This window comes from Azolla caroliniana, unplaced genomic scaffold, assembly GCF_043228905.1.
Source record: "Azolla caroliniana isolate FFs.n. ecotype wild unplaced genomic scaffold, voAzoCaro1.0.p SCAF_1, whole genome shotgun sequence".
Lineage (NCBI taxonomy): Eukaryota > Viridiplantae > Streptophyta > Polypodiopsida > Salviniales > Salviniaceae > Azolla > Azolla caroliniana.
The window spans coordinates 2,265,544-2,288,309 of NW_028230436.1; the positions used below are offsets into that span (position 1 = coordinate 2,265,544).

At 36.8% G+C, this 22,766-nt stretch overlaps 1 protein-coding gene across 2 annotated transcripts; it reads right to left on the reverse strand.

Moving 5' to 3' along the window:
• Positions 1–294: 294 nt before the first annotated feature.
• LOC147868254 (zinc finger CCCH domain-containing protein 66-like) lies at positions 295–3,756 on the reverse strand. Of its 2 annotated transcripts, none has more exons than XM_087317069.1 (6): positions 3,416–3,756; positions 2,711–2,883; positions 2,202–2,279; positions 1,970–2,089; positions 1,544–1,819; positions 295–1,222 (listed from the first exon to the last, which is right to left on the reverse strand). In XM_087317069.1, exons 1-6 carry the CDS (start codon positions 3,558–3,560, stop codon positions 857–859), a joined length of 1,158 nt encoding a protein of 385 aa, XP_087173195.1. In that variant the 5' UTR covers positions 3,561–3,756; the 3' UTR covers positions 295–856. The 2 variants fall into 2 exon arrangements, with proteins under 2 accessions (XP_087173195.1, XP_087173204.1); XM_087317078.1 differs by having other exon boundaries at positions 2,202–2,261; positions 3,416–3,754.
• Between the last annotated feature and the right edge of the window lie 19,010 nt (positions 3,757–22,766).

The window sequence follows — 22,766 nt, forward strand, 5'->3', positions numbered from 1 at the left end:
AATACAAAGAAAAGGCAACAAGCACAAACAAAATAAAGGGAGAAATACAACCAAAGACAATGGGGTCAAACTATGAGTCACAAGGTTTGCTTCTAGATTTTGAACAAACATTTTGAATCGAGAGTTTGGTTCAAATATGAATATGATTTCCTAGTAAAATATTGGAAGTGTTAAGATTGACTACATTTGAATCAATCTCGCAAATATTTATAACCAATTGCATTCGTAAGACTAAAATAGATCAAATACCTGCAAAGAGGCTTCAATGAAATATTACGATTTTGCAAACCTGCCAAACATAACCTCAGGATTGATTACGATTTACTTAAGCCCTTACAATTCCATGGATTATTAGGTCAATTCATTTTGGATTTTGTAGTTTTATTTACTCTACAATCTGTTATTCCCAATATCTCAAAGAATATACAAGAAAAGTGTACATGAGCTTTTTTTTTCCTGTCTAGGAGGGTCATGTTGCTATTAATATGCAATGAAACATTGTTCAACATTGCATATATGAATCAGACGACATGGATGAATTGCCAATGAGTGGTTTGAAGTGGAGTTGTCGCAAAACATCCAAGACATGAAGGCATGTCTTTTTACTTTACTTGGGTATTGCCTTCTCCTCCAGTGTTCAAGCCCTTTCACACGTCCGCAAGGAAGTCCGGATGGGATATGGCGCCATTGAAAACAACTAAATATCCCAAGAGGACTTTCATCGGAACCAAGAGAGGCGTTTACATTCCATAAATGGGTACTTCTTGTCATTATGCAGCTTAATGATGGAGAAATATAATTTGTTTTGTCTTTTCTTTAATCGGTTTTAAGAAAACATTCCATTGAGCACTTCTTTTTATCCAATTTCATCTGCAGGAGACTGATCAAATACAGATCGTGGCGTGAATGAAGTTGTGGATCTATGAAAGTTGCTGTGTGCAGATGTATTTCTTTCCTTGGGATGATGATATTTGCACTGTGAACCATATTTGCACTCTCCAGTTCTCATGTAGTATTGGCATTCAGGTTGCCCCGGCCTCTCTGGGTATAGTATATCATCGTGGGGCGCATTAGGGGGGATTGGAAACCTCATGGATCCCGACCCTGCTACAAGAGGTGGAGGGAATACACCGATGGCCACATGCTCTTGTGGAGTCGGGCTATAAATATAACTTCCCTGCGGCATTGCTTGTTGTTGTCCGTCTTGTATTGCAAATGGAACCTAGAGGAAGAAAGAATTTTATATGCATAAATAAAAGAAACAGCATTATATGTATCATTATATATATGAACTTAGAGCAAATTGTGTATACTATCTAGAACAGGTACATACATGCATATCAAATATGTATGCCACATGTGCGTACATATTTCATATTTTTCTGTATGCATGCATGCATGTATATGTATTTGTGTATATACATATGTATGTATGATTATTGTTTGCAGACTCTGTAATGATGATTTGGTGATCATTGAAACTTGCTTTATGCTGGATTATAACATCGAAATTGTTGGTAGAAGCATTAGTGAATGAGCTTACCTGATAAGGATTCCATGAGGGCATGGGGACATGGGGCGGCGGAAAAAGGAAGGGAGTAAAGTTCGAGGGACCAGAAAGGCGGGGGGGCGGGAAAAATGAAGGCCTTGTTGACATAGGCCAGCCCGATATACTCGAATACAGATGAGGGATTTGAGTTGGAATGATGGTTGTCGACCCGGACACTGGCACTGGCATTGGCAAAGGATGATTGAACTTGCATGTTGTTCCGTATTTGCAGCTCCCTGTTCTTAAGTAGTATGCACAATCCTTCTCATCCTTCAGTTTTCAGAGTTCGCACAACATTCAGAGTCCACGGAAAAAGAAAACAAAAATGATGAGCTTCAATCAATTTTATAACTTTATTTCTTCATGTTCTTGCTTTCTCATATTTTTGTTTGTGAAGCAAACTTTGGGGGGGTCATTTACCGGCCTCATGGGTAGGTTAAGAGCATTAAGTTGAGGTCCCCCAGTGGTTCCTGCCTTGTCAGGTGGATGATGGTATTTACATGATGCGCCAAATTTGCAGGTACCCGTTTTCAGGTAATACTACATAAACAATGCATAGGTCATTTTGATTTTGAACTTACCCATACAGATTTCTGAATGTATCGAGTTCGGACAAAATGAACAAACTCTACATGTAAACGCAACCACTTACCTGACATTCTGGTTGTCCTTGTCTCTCTGGATATTCCCCTCTCCCATGATTTGCCACAAACTGCAGAGTATGTACTCTCTCTTTCAATCATCTCTCAACAGAAATATGCACATACACACAACATCCATACATACAAATGTACATGCATACTTATATGCATATAAGCATGTATAGAAGTACATACAATCTTTGTTGATCATGTCCTTACACATACATGCATGCGTGCATGCAAGAATAATGTAGGCTCACATATTTCCTGTAAGTGTGCAAATGTTCCAAGTTTTGGAGTGGAAAACAGCAAAGCAAAACATGGACAAATAGCAAGTATATTAAGAAATATCCAGAATCCAAACACACAACACATGAAGTAGGCACTTACAACCCACCACCAGATATATGTGTTGAAATTGGGATACTCTGGTCCTATGAAGACATATATGTTGCGCATGTGTGCGATACACTACACGCAAGCACGCACATACATACATACTTCTACTATATACACTTACATGTAGAAGACGACCGGGAGGATGGTTAAATTTACAATTTGCACCAAAACCACAAGCTCCAGTTCGCATGTAAAATGTGCAATCGGGCTCCCCAGGGCGCTCTGGATAATATATTCGGGGCTCCATAGAGGAACCTTCAGATGGTCCATTAAGAGACATCATCCACATTGTCTCTACATATAATTCACAAATAAATCCTTCAAAATCACTCCAAAAGCCCAAAATAATTAAGAGTTTTAAATGCTTTTGGCAGAACCCAAAATGTGTATGATTATGTTAACACAAAAAATGCTTGAATTCCTTTAATAAGAACCCAAATTTAGCATATATATAGATAGATGGGAACCCATTAAAAATGAGCATGATATGCTAGCACAAAATATCCTTCAAAATAGAGATCCCAATCCCATGGTTGATATCCAGATATCGGGAATGAAGATCTAATGGTTGGGATCTTCTCTTGAGTAATAATTACACGAAATCCAAATCCACTTCTATTAAGACAGTACTTCATCAAAGAATGTCTTATGGCCACTTGTTCAAGTCTTGGGTCAGGATCAAGGTTAAACGTCAGTCTCAGACTCAGGTACAGGGTTAAGGCCATGGTCAGCAGTTGCTTTTAAGGGTTATGGTTAGGGTTTAAGGTTAGGGGTAGGGGTAGTTGCAGGTTTAGAATGTTAGGGTTAGGTTTGTTTTTTGTTTTACCTTCTAATCCAGTCCCTGTGGTGGGAACAGGCGATATTTGCAGAGGCCATTGCTGTTGTTGAAGAGGAATTAAAGGAACAGAGGCTGAAGAAGAAGAATCATTGACGTTGGGGGGATATGGACTAGTAGAGGTCATAAATTCCATGTTGAGACATGGAATTAGGGCTTTAAGAAAGACATGGAACAAAAGAAACAACAATAAAGTGGGTTGGATTGCAGCCGCCGATTCAGTAGAGGGGGGGAAAAGATTGGAGCTTATGGGCTATGGTGGAGATGGAGGTTTCTGCGAACAGAATAAACCTCTCTCTCTCTCTCTCTCTCTCTCTCTCTCTCTCTCTGTGCCTCTGTTTCTCTGCGAGCGTGTGTGTGTGTTAAAAATGCTGCCCAAAAGACACCATTTGGGGGAGAAGAAGAACAGAGAGCCAAATAAATTTTATTTATTTAAAATAAATAAATAAATAAATACCTCCCTTTTCCATCACATTTTCCACACCCTAAGAAAACACCAAATAGAGGGGAAAAATAATAATAATCGAATTTTTTAAAAATTAAATAAAAAATAAAAACAAGAAGATTTTTCTGTAAAAACCACCCCTGTTTCTTTGTTGTTGTTGTTGCCCCTACACCTTCGTGACAATACCAGCTTCTCCGACAATAAGCGGATTTGTGAACGGTTTTTGGGGCATGGTGGTTTTGTTCGCATGGGAGCTTCCTTGGTGGTGGGATTCCGGGAACAAATCGCAAGGGAGATGAGCCTCCACCCATCCTCGTATTATTATTGTTAACACTAGGATTCCCTACTCTTCTCATTCTACTAGTAAGTAGCAGCTCGTCTCCTCTTGATGCCGATGCCCTGCCTTCGTTTCGGATATTCGAATGCTTCTCACATCCCAATGCCATCATTGCACATGCATTCGCCCTCCCGTTTGGGATGTTCGAATGTGCTCTAATGAGCTTCACGCCATGCAATTTCGACAACATGTGCATAAGTCTTTATTTTGGAGGTTTCATGATTCATACGCCCAGCCTATAGCCATGCATTCTAGAACACATTCGATGCTAATAAAGGTGACGCATGTTTTTACTCAACACATATTGATACGTGGGATTGAATCTCATTACATCCACCAAACTGGAGCTATGCATGTTGTACGCAAATAAGCCTAATGGGTTTAACAAGCCAAATCCATGCACTTCAGAAACACGAACAATGCTTCTGGCGACCTTTGTTTTGACTAGATCCATATGCTTGAGTTGAAGTCTCACTAACTGCACGAAACAAAGAAAGTGTAAATGATCTAATGGCAACTCAATTTTGTGTACATTTAAGGAGCTCATCACTGCGATCCTTTGGAGTCACTATCCAAAGAAGCACATACAGTTAGGAACATGTCATTAATGAAAATGCTAACCACTAGCCATGCAATATGACTATCCGTCCATTTATAAATATTGGCCTAAAACGAGTGACGAGTATCCCAACCAAATTCCAACTCAATTTACCAAAGAACGAATTGGTTTATCTTTGAATCAACTTATGATAATTACCTCGTTCTTTGTGACCTTTTAGAAAAATTTGTGATTTAAAATTTATTGATCAACCATCTTGAAAACACTTGAAAATAGCTATGAATGGAAAATGCAACAAACATTTTTTCCAATTGGCTCCAAATTTCGAGATAATTGGGGGCACCCAAAACATCTTTTTATTTGTACAAAAGATCATTGACATCCTTTTGGAGTTCATGCTTGCATCCTTAATAGTAACAACATCGAAGCATGCCAAACATGTACATTCAGATCCCATGGACTCTTGTTTTATTTTTTTGAAAGAAAGATGCACTTTATTATATTACTTGAAAATTGTACATGGAGAAAACAGAAGGAGACATTTCATCTCACTTGTATTGTGATACTGATACAAAGGCCATTATAAGCATTTGATCAAACAGATGATGTCATATATGAAACAAGTAGAACAATAAATATCAACTAGGCAACATAAAAGAAGGTATGGCATAACAAGAGTCCATGGACTCTTGCTATGCGTGGGATCTAAAGCTACTAATAGAACGAGTCCAAAGAGCAAGAAAGGAACAATTGTTCGACAAGAATTTTCCCATAGGATTGACTATGTGCATCCACTTTGACGCACAATCTTACTCTAGGGTTTCAAGTAACATCACACATAGCTTGAAGAAAAGCAATGATGCGAGAAACCATATAATGTGTAAGCTTCAGCTAGTTTACACTTATTTGCATTTATTGGGTAGGCAAATATGGCACTGTGCACCCTTTGTTCTATGACCTTTTGCAAGACACTCATTCAAAACGGAAGATACGCTAATTGTTCTACATCCTATTGCAACACTGGTATCGATGATAAAAAGGGAAATCATAGGGGTCATAACTCATTGCACCATCTTAATCTCACATACAATTTTGGTCGTGTCAGATCTGCACTGTATAGGTTTGTCTAAAATCTCATTACATATTCACTCATTGAGCTAAGAACTAGATACATGTGCACCAATAGGATACCCCAAATGACTTTTGTAATAAGTTCACACTAAGAAGACAAAGATATTGGGTGTACCAATCATTGTAAGTCAATTGTTATATCGTACAATTATGACTATTGTAATACTACTTCAACTTTGCTCGTCACTCTTGCCATTCAGTTTCCAAGTGTCAGTATGTGTGTTTCTTTTTCTCTCTATATTAATTAGCTTATGTTAGTGGTAAGTTGTTAGACCATTGATGGTGTATATTGGGTTCAAAACTTAACTTCCTCACCTCTTTGTTACTCATACATATCCTCTTAATTTACTAGATGCCATTATGGAATGTAGGGGTTGAAAAGATTACGCATTCCATGGAAAAGTATGCTCATAAATATGTAAGTTTCATATATCTAAATTCTCTCGGTGCAAGAATAAAATCTAAAGTGTTCTAATCTAGTGGATATAATGGAACTAGTTGAAGAAAAGAAACCCACTAATATATATTATGAGAATTAGGCTGAATTGGATTTGTTGGCAACATGGACAATTTGTTTGCATTATCAATTAATGTTTACGTTTTAGTGTTGGACTACAAAAACCCATTAAAGCTATGGAAGAAGTTGGAGGACACCTATGAGAAGAACATCACTTCAAATAAAGTTTACTTGATGTAGAGGTTCTTTGAGATTAGGATTAGCAAATCCGACCCTTATCACTACTCTAATCAGTGAGTTCAACCAACATGGTAAATCAGCAATTGAAGATTCTAAAGATGACGCTAGATTCAAAGATGCAAGTAGTAATAATGCCCATGTGCATGTTGTCCAACTCACGAGATATTTTCTACACAATGCTCAACACCTATTGTGCCAAACCACATACTTTCATGCACATGTATGCAGAGCTATGATCAGTGCATAAGGGGATTAACTATGCAAGTTGCAAGTACCTGACCACATAAAATTGAGGAAATAAAGCATATTAGAAGAGATATAGCTCAAGAAAATCTAACTAAGGAATGTGGAGTGTTACAATTAGCACTAGAAAGGCCATTTTTAGAAAGATGTCATGGTCCAAGTTTAATGGGAGGAATCATGGTGATGGGCATGAAGACAAGCCAATCAACATCCTATCAAAAAGATTGGATAATACGGATGAATAAAAACTCTTTGTTCATTGGTTGGGGATGTCCTCTTTGCAAACAAGGTACCACAATCATGGTTGTTAGACATAGTCTCGTCATTCCATACGACACTGGATAAAGGCGCATATACTCACACTCGTAATCGTATACATTACACATGGACACAACACTATAATCTTTCACCCTCACTCATCACACTCAAATCTTCGTACATCTCATGCGGTGACAACTCGCATATCACAAGCCCCATTGACTCAAAGTCATTCAATTGAGAGATTCCCATTACTGTGTGGTAATCAACATCAAATCCATGACATTGTGGTTGACAAATCAAAAGCAAGTCATTCTAGACACAATCTACCACGTTCTCAAACTTACTCGTACAAAGTAAATGAGATCGAATAAAGGTCATGACTGTGGAGTAGACAACCATGTAGTTGCAAGAGACATTAAATCATCTTTCTCATATGTGGTCCATTTATCTTAGAAGTAGCATTTGTTGGATATAACTAGCTAGTTAACAAGAACATTACAACATGTCATTTTGGCAACTATTTCAAGAACCAAAATGAAGGTATTCATGAATTGCATCTATATGCTTGCTCTCATCCTCTTTCAACTTCTTGCATTAAGAAAACAACTAAAACTTAGCATCTCATAAGATAATGCTCTTGATCAAATCTAGGGAGTTGTGTCCTTGGGATCAAGGTGACGATTGAAATAAGGATGAGACTTATTGATGTGAATCATAAAGTTTGTGGATAATTAAGTAAAGGTTCACATCCCATTAGTAATGATCGAGAAGAATCCACATGGGACAAGCAAAATCGGAGATCAATATGAGCATAACAAACATCTGAAGAATAATGACACACTCACATGAGCTTTTATCAAAATGTTTGCCAATCCTCAAGAACCAAGGTAGACCCATTTAGTCTCTTTTGTTCTCTTTTTGTGAAATTATTATACAGTATACCATAACATTATGCTACAATACGAAGTGCAATGAATGTGGATTGTGCAAATAAGGCAATGTCATTTGCCATGCCACCTCTTTTGGGGATAGGGTTCCACTCTAATGGTAAGCCATGTTTCAATGATCCTGTGCATCAATATTAGATTCACTAGGAAGGGGCCGGTTGAACAAATAACCTTCTAGTTTCAAACATACAACCTTTCCAACAGAGTTACATCCATTCGGGCTCTTAGCATCTTTCGGGAGGACATTAATATGTCATCACCTCTGCATAAAGGACTTTACTCTATCCTTTTCTACAATTGGTCATAAACCTCCCTCCATTTCTCATTAAACAAATTGGCATTGTTTTGTACAATACTATACTGTAGATGAAAACCAAATTCCAACACCTCCATACTGTAGGGTTTTGTACACTACTACTACTATAGATTATTAAGATGAAAATCGAAATACGAATACCTTTATACTATAGGTATTCTAGTGTCCACTCAACTCCAACTTTAATTATTAAATTTGTGTGTCTTATAACCTATTAGAGAACTTCTATGCTCACTTGCATCACTAAAGCATATACAAAAGAAAAACATTTTGAATTCGTTATATGGATATCAAAAGAGAAACTAAACAAGCCAAAAAACTTCTCCAATCACTAAGAAATGTAGTTACACCAGTTAATTATCAATCATACTCTTGAATCTACAGTGTAACTATTTAACCTTCATTTATGATGTTATTTACGAAATAATCATCTATATCCATAAATCGTTGGATTTAAAATATAATTATTTGCGCCTAGCCTCTATAGTCTTGGTACATTTGTAAGACATTATTTTTATGAGTTTATAATGGGTTTCGAAGTCTCTTAAACGCATGTGGAAATCATAACATATGATCTTTCTTTTTTTCCCCTTCCACATAAAGGCTTATTCTTCCAAGTAAAAATACAAACTAGGCTATGCATCCACCTAATGCATTTGAATTAGGATATGTATATATTCTCTTGATGCATCAACATTATGTTAGGATTTGTCACAATTGAACATTCACACTAGTTCTCATGGATATCACAACGAGGCGCCCAATGCATCGTCAACCAATAAATGGGATTCTATATTTAACAAGAAATTACACTTTAATCATGATTGCACAAACTTTTTCCTTATTAATATAGCTTGTTGAAAGAAAATCTATTTTAACACAAGCAAAGAACATGTGATTTGCTAGAATATTTGACTTTCTCTCCTTGGTTAAAGCACACAATTATATTAATTGCATGTAAAATCCACTTGTCAAAACACTTCTTAGTCTCCTCTACCTACTTATCTTATGTTGGGAGAGGGACATCTTGTAACGCCACTAGAAAACCTGAATATGCACGAGATGAAATGATCCCCACATGTTATAACATCTAGAAATTCCACATAGGAATGCCTTTTGAACTTCCTCAAATAGGCTTTCACCTCATGTATACTATCAAACATGAAAACATTACGCATATTCCAATTTTGTTGTAGTCCCCAATATCGTAAGATTTGGAACAATATCTCCAACTCATCATTTAAACCATTTTGAACATGCTGAGGAAAAACCCATTGTTGAGGCCTCAAATAACAATGGGTTAAAACTTGCCAAATGTTCGATAAGTGCTTCCAACTTATGCACGTTATAGAACATTTAATGAGCCTATGTGTATTGTCCTCCAGCGGAATGATGCAAAAGAAGCGCGTACCTGACCCTAGTCCTCGTCTCTTTAAGGTTGAACCTAATGGGAGCCCACCAATCATGACTCTCCAAATGGATACCTTTGCATGAAATGGCAAATGGGAAGGCCAACCACGTTGTAATATTTCCCACCACCTTGAATTCGACTTACGTAAATTCCACAACCTTTTAACTTTACGAGATAGCCAAGATAATGATGCCATTTCATGATGATACAATATATTTGTAGCTCTCTCTCTCTCTCTCTCTCTCTCTCTCTCTCTCTCTCACACACACACACACATCGAGATCACCACTCAACTCCACACACACTACATGGAAACGTTTCACTTTTGTTCGCATGGGTCAATTTTTACCTTGAGTAAGATAATAATGTTTCAGTGTGAACACACAAATTATATTGTGTGTGAAAAACACTATATTGTCATATAACTATTTTACTGGTTTTGTTGCACGCATAGGTTGTGGGACATGTTGAAAGCACTAGTATGCGAGAAGAACATCCCGTCAAGGACAAAATCCACTTGCTCCAATAAATAATTTGCCAAAATAATAATCCAATTTCCACCTAGATGCCTTAAGACTGGGTTTACCATCAAAAACATTTCACATTTCCCAATATGATGCAATCATGATGCCTTAAAAAGAGAAAAAATACCTCCATCTCAAACTTCACAAATTACATAAAAACATTGTATTGGTGTATCGTGAATACGATGAACAATTAGAAACCACATGAAGTAATGAGGACTTTTGTCCAATTGAATCATGCAACACAAGTCATTGTTGGTTGCTAAACAATGCCTTTTAAAGCTAACCTTACAGGAGTGTTCCAAATCACCATCATCCAAATACACACCTTTATCGGGGATGGCAATTTAGAATGCCACCTAGGTTGTAAGAGCAATAAACATTCCTAGTCAAAGTTCGATGCTATTCTTGTTCAATCTTGGATTATAACCATCGAATTGATGCCACATATATTGGTACAATATATATGTTGTCACTGCAAAAAGTGTCTTAACTTATAATTGTCAATCCAACCATCGTTGCTCTTTCGACCTCATAGGAAAGGGGTAAACGACATTCCATCAATGATATGCTTTGCAAGAGCTACCAAATAAACCCATACTTAGATGTCTAACAAGCACTATACACTAATAAAGTTCCAAAATCTTAAAGATTGTGCATCAACCACATATTCGTCCTCTTCAATTCCTAGTTGAAATAAGCAATTAAATTGAAAGTGTGATTTCTCTTTTCCCTACCAACATTATACTTTGGAATACACTATAAAACCCTTTCTAAGGAATTGCCTTCCACTTTACTAGATGGGGACATTGGAGCAAATAAACCGAACCTTCTTGCCATGATACAATCAATTATTGAGCTCATGCTCTCTCCCTCTCTCCCTCTCCCTCTCTCTCTCTCTCTCTCTCACACACACACACGCACGCACACGCACGCACGCACACACGCACACACACGCACACACGCACACACGCACACACACACATTCTTGCCATGATACATAAAGGTGGAGATGTAAATAATGTAAACAATTATCGAACCATCATGGTTAGCTCATTAATGGCAGAACTATTTGGATATATAATTGAATCAAAGGTAAGTGTATGGGCTAAAAAAGATGGTAAGGGAGCTTATGGACAAGCTGGCTTTCGAAAACACCATAGCACCATTGATCACCTTGTCACCCTTTAAGTATTAATGGAGGAAAATTGCCTTGGAAGTAAAGGTTTATATTGTTGCTTCGTAGACTTTAAGATTTTTTTTGATATGGTACCTCATGACCATCTTTGGAGGCGAATGGAAGAACATAAGGTGTCAAGTGAATATATGCTTGCAATCTCCCGAATATATGAGATGGTTATATGTTGTGTATGTATGAGCGATAAACTTTCAGATTTTTTTGATAGAACTATTGGTGTGAACAAGGATGCCCACTCTCACCAACTATATTTGGTCTATGCATTGATGAATTGGAAGAAATGGTTGCCAAATTTGTAAAGGAATAAAGTGTTAAAGAAGTTGCAATTGGGAATGTCGTCATTATGCTATATGCGGATGATGTACTGCTTTTTGCAAATACTTTAGGAGATGCGCAAAGCTTATGAAGGCATTGGAAATTTTTTGCATGCATACGAAATTAAGTGTTAATAGCTCTAAAACAAAGATTATGCTTCTGAAGAGCCAAAAAAGAGATAAGTCATGCATTATGTACAATAATGAGCCACTTGAATGTGTGGAAAGCTTCAAATATATTGGCTTTGAAGTTCCTTTAAATCATAGATAGAATGAGTGTGCTACACGCCGCTTAGGGGCGGGAAAACGAGCATATTATGCATTTGAGAACACATGCAATCGTGGAGATATTAAATGTTGGGTCCTCAAGAAATACCTTTTCGACACTTTGGTGACACCGATGCTTCTCTATGGGTTGGCAGTATAAGTGGTAGCATCCCTAAATCTACTTGTAAAGAATGGGGAACCTGTACACATCGATACATGTAAGAGCCCATTCCATTGGCTTCTATTCGAACCATTGCTTCCACGCGGCTTAGCTCACATGCATTGCAATTTGAGATGAGGCGTTGGGACACAAGTGATGAGAGTGGTCGACTATGCACACTTTGGTGACACCAATGCTTCTCTATGGGTTGGAAGTATGGGTGGTAGCATCCTTAAATCTACTTGGAAAGAGTTTGACATTTTTTTACAAAGTTTCTACAAGTTAAGAAACAAATGCCATACATCCTCATCCTCCTTGAGACAAGATCACTTCCCATTGAGATATTGGCCATGGAAAGGGTTGTTGAATGCATGCTTAAGGTTCAAAAAGTCCCTCACATCGACTTATTAGAATCGCATGGGAGCAAGCAAAAAGATCCAAAAGCCACATAAAAGAAACTTTGTGTGTTTCGATTGGATGAAAGATATGAAAAAGTGGTTCGATAGATTGGATGCAACACATTTGCTTCATGATGCAACACTAGATTCCTTTGTAAATGAGGCCTTTTTGTAACACTAATGTATCATGACATGGGGAAATGTGGAGGCTCACATTCATACATTATACTACACATGTTGCACCTAACTACAAAACCATATTCTTCGCGGAATGGGGAAACCGTACACATCGATACATATAAGAGCCCATTCCATTGGCTTCTATTCGAACCATTGCTTCCATGCGACTTAGCTCACATGCATTGCAATGTGAAATGAGGCGTTGGGACACGAGTGATGAGAGTGGACAACTATGCACACTTTGCCCTAAACAAGTTCGAGAGTTTGAGTATCACACTTTGATACAATGCTCTGCCTTTGATCATATTTGACCATGCTTTCCACACATCTTCGACCAAGCCCAATCCTTGCACGAATTTCTCTCACAACTACAATGTGCACTCTCAATTACAACATTCATTGGTAAAGTTCTTGAACATTGAGAGTCCCTACTCACTTTCACATGTTGTCGTGGAGGATTCTAGCGAAGGGGAGAAAAGCTTGCTAACTGCGTGTGAACAGGGGTGTGCACGGGTGCACAAAAAAGAGTATTGTATAAAAACAAATGTAAATATCAAGTAATAATAAGTACAAAAACATGAGTATTTAATAGGTACTTTATGATCACGCGGATAGAGGGGAATAAAGGTGAGTGATGACAAAGAATCATGGGGAGAATCTCTGACCGAAATGTTTGTCTTAACAACCTTATGTAACACTAACCCTCCCTCTCCTTGAGCTAGAAAAAGAAGGGAGGGAGTCTGTTTTTGGGATCCATTGTTCTGGAGGAGAAGAAGTTGTTTGTTTACGCTCTGAGTTGTCGGTTTTCTACTCTTTTTTGTGCTAGTTCGGATAAAGAGGTGGAGGTCTTTATTCGCGTAGGAAGCCCGTGTGCTCCCAACTAGAGACTCACTAGTCGGTGTGTAAAAGTGTGTGTTGAGCTCGAGGCTCTGTCACCGGCCGAGTCCGGTTGTATTATTTCCTCTGTTTAATCGAATATTGGGTTTATTGTATCTGGGTACTTTCTATGTTCTCTACTCCCGTCTTGTGTTGCGTCCGTATCCGCATCCTATCCGTTGTTTCTGGGAAAGAGTTGTTTTTGTCCTCCTCTGTTCTGTGCTTACTCATTGTGTTTGAGAGCCCATGTGCTCAGCTTTTGGAATACGCCGCCGAATCAAATATAGGTCCCACGAACCCACGTGCTCAGTAAAGAAATCTGGCAATGGGTCGGATAACCACTGCACGCTTAATAACCTCTCTCTATCTCGACTCCCTAATCCAAGACCCCTACGGTCTCGCCCTATTGGACACGTGAACGCAGAATACCGCGACAACGTATCACGTGAAATGTAATTTTTTTGGTCTCATGGGTCCTATTTGACCTCCAAATACGATAATGTAATCTCTCTCTCTCTCTCTCTCTCTCTCTCTCTCTCTCTCTCTGGGTGAAAACACACCATTATATTATAAATGTGTGTGAAAAATACTACTTACAATCAATGGATGTCACACTGGAATGTATGGTCACCCATTAACTACATGTGTAGTGGAACGTGTTGAATTACCAATAGCCAAGACAAACACTCCACTAAGGAAAGAGTTTCTACTTGCTCAAATAGTGGAATCTACCACATTAGTACTCCCTTTAACTTTTGTAGATATGCTTTGACTCCAATCCTACTATAAAATACGAAAGCATTATGCATATCCTAATTATGACGCAATCCCTAATACCTCAAAAATAGTTAAATGAACTTCATCTTCGATTTTGGGTTGCCCTATGTGAATTATGCACACACCCACTGTCATGGTGTCAAATAACACTAAGACAAAAATTGCCGAATTTGAGAAATGTAACTCCAAATCTAACAAGCAATCAAACATTGTATGAAACGATGAGCACTATCTTCCACTTGAATAATGTAGAAAAAGAATTTGACCGTTGATAGTCCACATTGCTCTCAACTAAGTGAATGTATACATACAATTGATCAAAACTATGAGAAGGTAATATATTAGATGAATCCCTTGTAAGTGGCGCGTCATGTTGAATGTAATAGGAACTTAATTATGCCTTTGATGAGAGAGAACATTGAATGCACAATTTCTAGATGGATTTGTATCTTGTGTATAATAATTAATATGATTAAAACTTTGTAGAGAGGGTGTATTAAGCTTTGTGTTACCATATTCCTTTTACTCTTAATTCATTTTTCTAAAAGAGATTGTCTAAATATGATAGTATTCCTACACATATGGATTTTGGACTGCTTTTTTGAAGCTTTGGAGTTGCATTCTAGTTTTTCGTTTGGTAGATTGTAGATGATTTGGCTAACTTTTTCCCTTGTTGGTTGGTTCCGCTACTTTGGACATATACATATTCATCTCCTTAGCTCATTTAAGGGAAATATCTATGGGTTACCAATGACTTTTTCACAAGAAGATTTTGTATGTATCTTGGCTTCCTTTCCATCTACTTTGGATGTTATAGATTATATAACTTTGTATTCTTTTTTGAGAAAAAAATTTGGAGTTCGCCTAAAACTAAGTGGGATTATAACTTCTTTGTTGTATTGATTGAGAACGAATACCTCGGTCAGTATTAGATTAATCTACCTTGATTTACTTGTTGAGTAGCTATATTTCTTGATCTTGTGAGATGGTATACAAGTTTTAGGGTTTTGATGATTTTTAGAAATTGTTTTGGTGTATCATTGGTTTGGAGCAAGAGTATCACATGGAAGTTTGTATCCAATATCCAAAGATATTGGAGCATGTTATCATGTGTTTCAAATTTTGATGACACAGTTGCACTTTATTCTCCTCACCTAAGCGAGCATGTGTTACATTGAGCATTGGAGCATGCTATCATAATCAACATGCTCAAATTTATCTCATAAGAAAACCAAGTTGAACCATTTTGGACATTTAATTATGGAAGAATTTCTTAAGGAATGACCAAGCTTCAGTTTGGTAAGTTATTGTTCCCAAAATAATTCTCCTCAAAGTATGTATTATGCAACCCATGATATTGCATTATTTTTGTTTCTACCATGGACAAAGAAGGTTTTGTAATAAGTTTTGCTACCTCCTCAATATTTGTTGTGGAGAATGCGGGATAAGATGGGAACCACAAGGTTGCATGGAACCATCTAATAACCCCTACGCGCTTGGGGGAGTTGCAACGTTCTGTTGTTTATGCATATGATGGCTTATAGATTTTTGTTATTTTAAGACATGTGTTCACACTCACAACATTGGATATCTATTGGCCAATATTTCATTAAGAAGAAGGATGTAAATGGGAGGACAAAGATTAAGGCATAGTGTTAACAAATACATAATAGAAGTATTACACTAAAAATCTCTTAGTCTTCATGTGTTCAACGCTTGGTTGTCTCATGGCATTAAGTACTCTCTAATTTGTATGGACACCATCATCTACTAATATTTAATTTGTATGGGCATCATTATCTAATAAAGAACATTGTGATTCTTCCCATATTGAGTGTGTACGTCTTCTCGATCCTTATGTTGGCATCAAAAGGAGATATTGTGCTCTCAACTTTATCACTTGTTTCATTTGGGGGTCAAAGAGGTAGGAGTAGTTAGGCTCGATCTCAAATAAGTTTGGAGTTTGTTGAAGTGTGATGATTATTATGCACATCCATCCAAATATGAGTTTATTTGGTAGTAACCACAAAATATAGCATTGATGCAAGGTCCTTTACCTATACAAGCCAAAGAGCAACCACGGGTTGAATGACGTTTACAAGGTAAGGCATTGTCTTTACAAATAAGTTATAACTACTAATCTCTTGTAATATTGCTCATTGGGTTGATCATGGCATTAGCTCTAAAGAGACATGGACTAACAATAAGCAATATTGCATCTTGCACACTATTTAAGTGGAAACGAATATGGTATTCATCATTTCATACAAAGTTTGATTGCTCATTATATTTGGGGTTACATTTCTCAAAATTGGCAAGTTTTTCACGTCGTTGTTTGATGCCAAGACAATGGGTGTTTGTACAATTCATACAAATTAATTTGAAAGAAATGGTGATCGTTTTCCTATTTCTAAGATATTGGAGATTACATCATAATGGGATATGCACAATGTTTTTATATTTGATGATAAGCATGGAGTTAGAGCATATGTACGAGAGTTGAAAAGAGTACTAATGTGACAATTTTGTTTATCGGAGCAAGTCAAAACTCTTTACTCAATGGAACATTCATCTTTCCTATCAACGAATCAACATGTCCCACTACCCATGGGCGATGAAACCACTCAAATCTGCTGCCATTTTAGTGTCTTTCAAGCACATTTATTGATATACTTGTATTTTTCACTAGGTACACGCACTAAAGCTCAAGTCTAAAGTAAAGAAGATTATTAGGAAGAATATAAAATTTGTTTTTTACACTTCCTTTGCATATGGTTCCCCCTAGGATTGCATTGACTTCCCAAGATTTGCATGGGAAGCAAGTTAAAAAGAAACACACAATCAAAATATTTTATTCTTGGTAAATGTAAGATATGAAAAAATTGTTTGATAATGGGATTCATTACATGTACTTCATAATACCTCCATGGATTCCTTGGAAGATGAGGTTTTCTTCCGATGCCAATGTATCATTGTATGGAATATATATGGATAATGGAGGTTCAAGCTTCACAATTTATATTACATACATTGCAATTTGCACCAAAACTACAAAACTATCTTATCCGGCTTATATATGGTTTGCACCATCACCACCATATAAATTTGAGCACATTATCTTTTATGTGAAATGGGATGTTGTGACACCAACAAGAAGACTAATCGAATATTCATGTGCTTCAATGTTCCACCTTTAACCACATTCATGCTTGGTTGCGCACATTCTAAACCCTGGGCCTCTCTCACTCAATCAAATGTGCACTCTCAATTGAAATATTCCAACATCATAATTATAGACAACATTGTAAGAATCTTTCAAGGTGAACAATTAGGGGTATCAAGCTATTATTCTTCCAACCTTATACACAAGAAAGAATGAAAAAACATTCAATGAGATAAAGACATATGTGGGGTGATCCCTAAGCTCATGATATGTACACATTACATTTGTGGTACATATATGCTTGCAAAGCAGAGGATTTGTTAAATGTCGCATTTTTATCCAAACACACAAGAACGCCTTTAAATCATTTACATACAAAAAAGGCACACTTTTATTAATTGAATGGATCAATTCTCAAACCCTTCTATACAATCACAATAGTGTTTATGAAACATGCTCTGCTTGGGGAAAACGTAGTGAAAGTGTTGGTTCATTCTTTTGGGAACATAAATAATGTCAAAAGGACAAAGATGCCAAAACATGAAAATGGTATATATTGGACATGTTGCTAATTGGTAAGATATTTAGAAAATGCTTTTAAAATCACATAATTTACTTTGTTGTTGTCGTAAAGCATATATACTGACTTTAAGAGCATGTTTACCTCACAAAATAACCTTACATTTTGGACCTTTAACAATAACATATCATAATTCATTTTGTTCAATGATGTAATATCTACGTGTGCCATGAACATCAAATCCATATCGGATTTTATTCACAACATGAATCAAATGATTATATTATAAACCATGAAAGTGAACCTATAATTCAATGTCATATGTTAATGAATGGAAGTTGGTGATCAATCGAACAAGATTCCTTTTATATTAACCATCGACGCCAATTATAAATAGTGTAACGAAGAGTTGTAAATATATGTTATGCCTTGTACTTCTAATTAAGTATTGAATTAAAGCTCCACAAGGTATATCAAATTAATGAATCCATTCACCCTAGAAGATAAATAAAGTCAATCCATCTAAGTACACACCTTCCAATCATGCTTATTATCTTTTCTCACATTCATTAGTTAAGTACCCACCACACGCTTCACCACTTATGATTTACGAGCATTGCCATTGCCATTGGCATATAGTAGAACGAAGAGAGTTGAAAAACAAAAAAGGATGGTCTTCTGGGTTCTCATGACATGATAGGGAACAAAAACAAATGAAGAAACTCATCTCAAGGATGCAAGAGGATAGGCAAATGTATAGCCGCTCTTCTAGCGATGAAAAAGATCCGAACCAATTTGGGAAGTTACTCTTACAAATGTGCAATAGTATCGGATTGCTTATTGCAAATGGTATTTCCTTATGGCCCAACACTAATGGTTTTACATGTAGAAAACACAACGAAAATTGTGTGATTGACTATGTGCTACTTTCCGAAGGTATTTTGGATCGTATACATAAATTCTCACTTGGTGAATGGACACCAGAATCCGATCATAGGCCTTTATGTATTGATCTCAAATGTATGCATAGGTTTGATTGTGAGAAGGCTATGGAAGACAATAAACAACTACACTTGAGCATGAACCTTAAGCGAGCGCCCATGTATTCTAAGATGGTTGAGGATATGTTACAAATGACAAAATACAACATGGAGCCACACTAGAATGCAAATGTGAAGCTTTCAAGAAAGTCATTCTCTCCTATACAAACAAATGTTTTTCGACCAACCGCACATCTTGGAAATGCACCAAGAAACTTAGGAAAAAATGGTTTGATAAAGAATGTCGTGAAGCTCGAAAGTGCCTTATGGTTTTGGATGTAGTTAAGGATAAAGAGAATTACCAAAAGCATTTGCATGAGTATAAAAGGCTTATTCAAAGAAAGAGAAGAATATGGGAAGTTACTCAACAATTTATCCAAACGCAAGAGAAAGCACATGCACGTGCTAAATTTTGGGGGAATCTAAAGGGGAAACGTGTTGAGAGTTATGGTGACTTAACTCTTCACAACTTGTCTATGCATTGTAAGAATTTATATGAGTTATCTCTTGCCGCAAAGATGATGTGTTATGGTTCTCTTTCACATATGTCTCCCTTCTTTATGATTGAAGATATATGCATAGGACTTAGTAAATTGGCCTCTCGAAAGGCAAGTGATCTTTAACGTATAAAGATTGAAATGCTCAAATGGACGGACGGGAAAGGAAGTACATGTATGGATAAGCGATATGTTTAATGATGCATTGCAACATGGTATGTCGTACGATTGGACTACAAATTGGATCAAACCTTTACATAAAGGTGGAGATGTAAATAATGTAAACAACTATCGAACTATCATGGTTGGCTCATTAATGACACAACTATTTGGATGTATAATGGAATTAAAGATAAGCGTATGGGCTACAAAAAATGGTAAGAGAGCTTACGAACAAGCTGGCTTTCGAAAACACCATAGCACCATTGATCACCTTGTCACCCTCCGAGTATTAATGGAGGAAAGTCGTCTTAGAGGTAAAGGTTTATATTGTTGCCGTGTAGACTTCAAGAAAGCTTTTGATATGGTACCTCGTGAGCATCTTTGGAGACGAATGGAAGAACTTGAGGTCCCAAGTGAATATATGCTTGCAATTTCCTGAATTTATGAGAAGGTTATATGTTGTGTGCGGATGAGAGATAAACTTCCAGATTTTTTCAAAAGCACTATTGGTGTTAAGCAAGGATGCCCACTCTCACCAACACTATTTGGTCTATGCATTGATGAATTGGAAGAAATGGTTACCAAGTTTGCAAAGGAAGAATGTGTTGAAGAAGTTGCCATTGGGAATGTTGTGATTATGCTTTTGCTATATGCAGATGATGTAGTGTTTTTTGCAAATACTTTAGGAGATGCACAAAAGCTTATGAAGGAATTGGGAAAAATTTGCATGCATACTAAATTAAGTGTCAATAGCTCTAAAACAAAGATTATGCTTGTGAAGAGCCAAAAAAGAGATAAACCATGCATTATGTACAACAATGAGCCACTCGAATGTGTGGAAAGCTTCAAATATATTGGCCTTGAAGTTCCTTCAAATCATAGATGGAATGAATGTGCTACACGCCACTTAGAGGCAGGTAAGCGATCATAACATGCATTTGAGAACACGTGCAATCTTGGAGATATTAAGTGTTGGATCCTCAAGAAATATCTTTTTGACACTTTGGTGACACCGGTTTTTCTCTATGGGGTGGAAGTATGGGGCAGTAGCATCCCTAAATCTATGTGGAATGATTTTTAAAATGTCAAAAAACATTTTCTTACCAAGTTTCTAGAAGTTAAGAAACAAACACCCTACATCCTCCTCCTACATGGCCATGGAAATGGTTGTTGAATACATGCTTAAGGTTCAAAAAAGTCCCTCATATTGACTTCCTAGAATGTATGGGAAGCAAGCAAAAAGATCCAAAAGACACATAAAAGCAAAATTTTGTGTTCCGGTTGGATGCAAGATATAGAAAAATGGTTTGCTAGATGGGATGCGAGACACTTGCTTCATGATGCATCACTAGATTCCTCTGTAAATGAGGCCTTTTTGCAATGCCAATGTATCATGACATGGGACAAATGTGGAGGCTCACATTTCACACATTATACTACACATGTTGCACCTAACTACAAAACCATATTCTTTGTGGAACGGGGAAACCGTACACATCGATACATGTTAGAGCCCATACCGTTATTTGCCATTCGAACCATTGCTTCCATGCGACTTAACTCACATGCATTGTGATGTGAGACAAGGTGTTGGGGTACAAGTGATGAGAGTGGTCACTTTTTCCCTTACCCACTTTATTTGGCGATGTATTGAAACCCTTTACTTGTTGAGTTTCATGAGGCAACAAGGTAGTGACAACACTATTATTTTGCTTATTCATAGCTGCAATAGGCTTCCCATGGGCAATCAAACAATCTTTTGCCAAATGGCCTCGTTATTCGAAGTGCAACCCCAATGACTCACACAATTTGTGACTAAAGTTAAATTATCTAACCAAGATCATTGGAGGTAAATGAAAGACTAAACAAGATTGAACATGAGCATGCATACCATGAGGTGTGATGTGAGTGAAATGATGAATTATTGTCACCAAACGGTATTCCCACTTTTGCAATTGAATGTTACTTCCTTCGTCATGATTCTATTATGCTTTTTTAGATAGAGAATTGAGGTTATTTTCTTTTATGACATGAATGGTTGCACAACGATTTTAAAACATCATGCATGACGATATTTCATGCCTTTTATCTCAAGGATACAAGAGGATATGCATATGTATGATCACTATTCTATGGATGAAAACTTTAAAGGATCTCAATCAATATCAAAAGTTACTTTTATGAATGTGTAATGATACTATAATGTTGATTGCAAATGGTGTATCTTTATAGAATGAATCAATGAGTTTACTTGTAGAAAACATAATGGAAATAGTGTGATTGATTATATATGTTATTCTCAAAAGGTATCTTATATCCATCCAGAAACTTTTGCTTGAAAAATAAACTTTGATATAAGATAATATGTTGTTATGCATTGATCTTAAATGTATGGAAGGATTTGGGTGCATGGATCCAAACGATAGTGTGCATAAACTTTAAAAGAGCACATCTATACATTACAAAAGCTTGTTTCAAAATGTTGTAACACTAGAACTCAAATAGTAAGCTTTCATGACAATCATTTTCTCGTGCAGAATGAAATTCTTTCCAGTTGAGCACATGTCTTTGCAATCGTCCTAATAAATGTAGCTCAAGACAAAAATGGTTTGATAAGGAATTTTATGATGGTTGAAAGTACCTTAGAATCATGACGTTAGATCTAGTCAATGATAAGGAAAACCATCAAAAGTATCTACATGCATACACAAAAGACTTACTCAAAGACTAGTGAATACACATCAACGTTATGTACATGTCTTAACGAGACGAATATGAGAAGTTAAACAATATTGTTTAAACTAGTGAATACACATCAACGTTATGACACGAGAAAATTTGGGTCTTATTGACAACCAATAGATTATGGTGTAGACATGTGACTTGTGAGGATGGTGGTGGACTATGATGATACTCCTA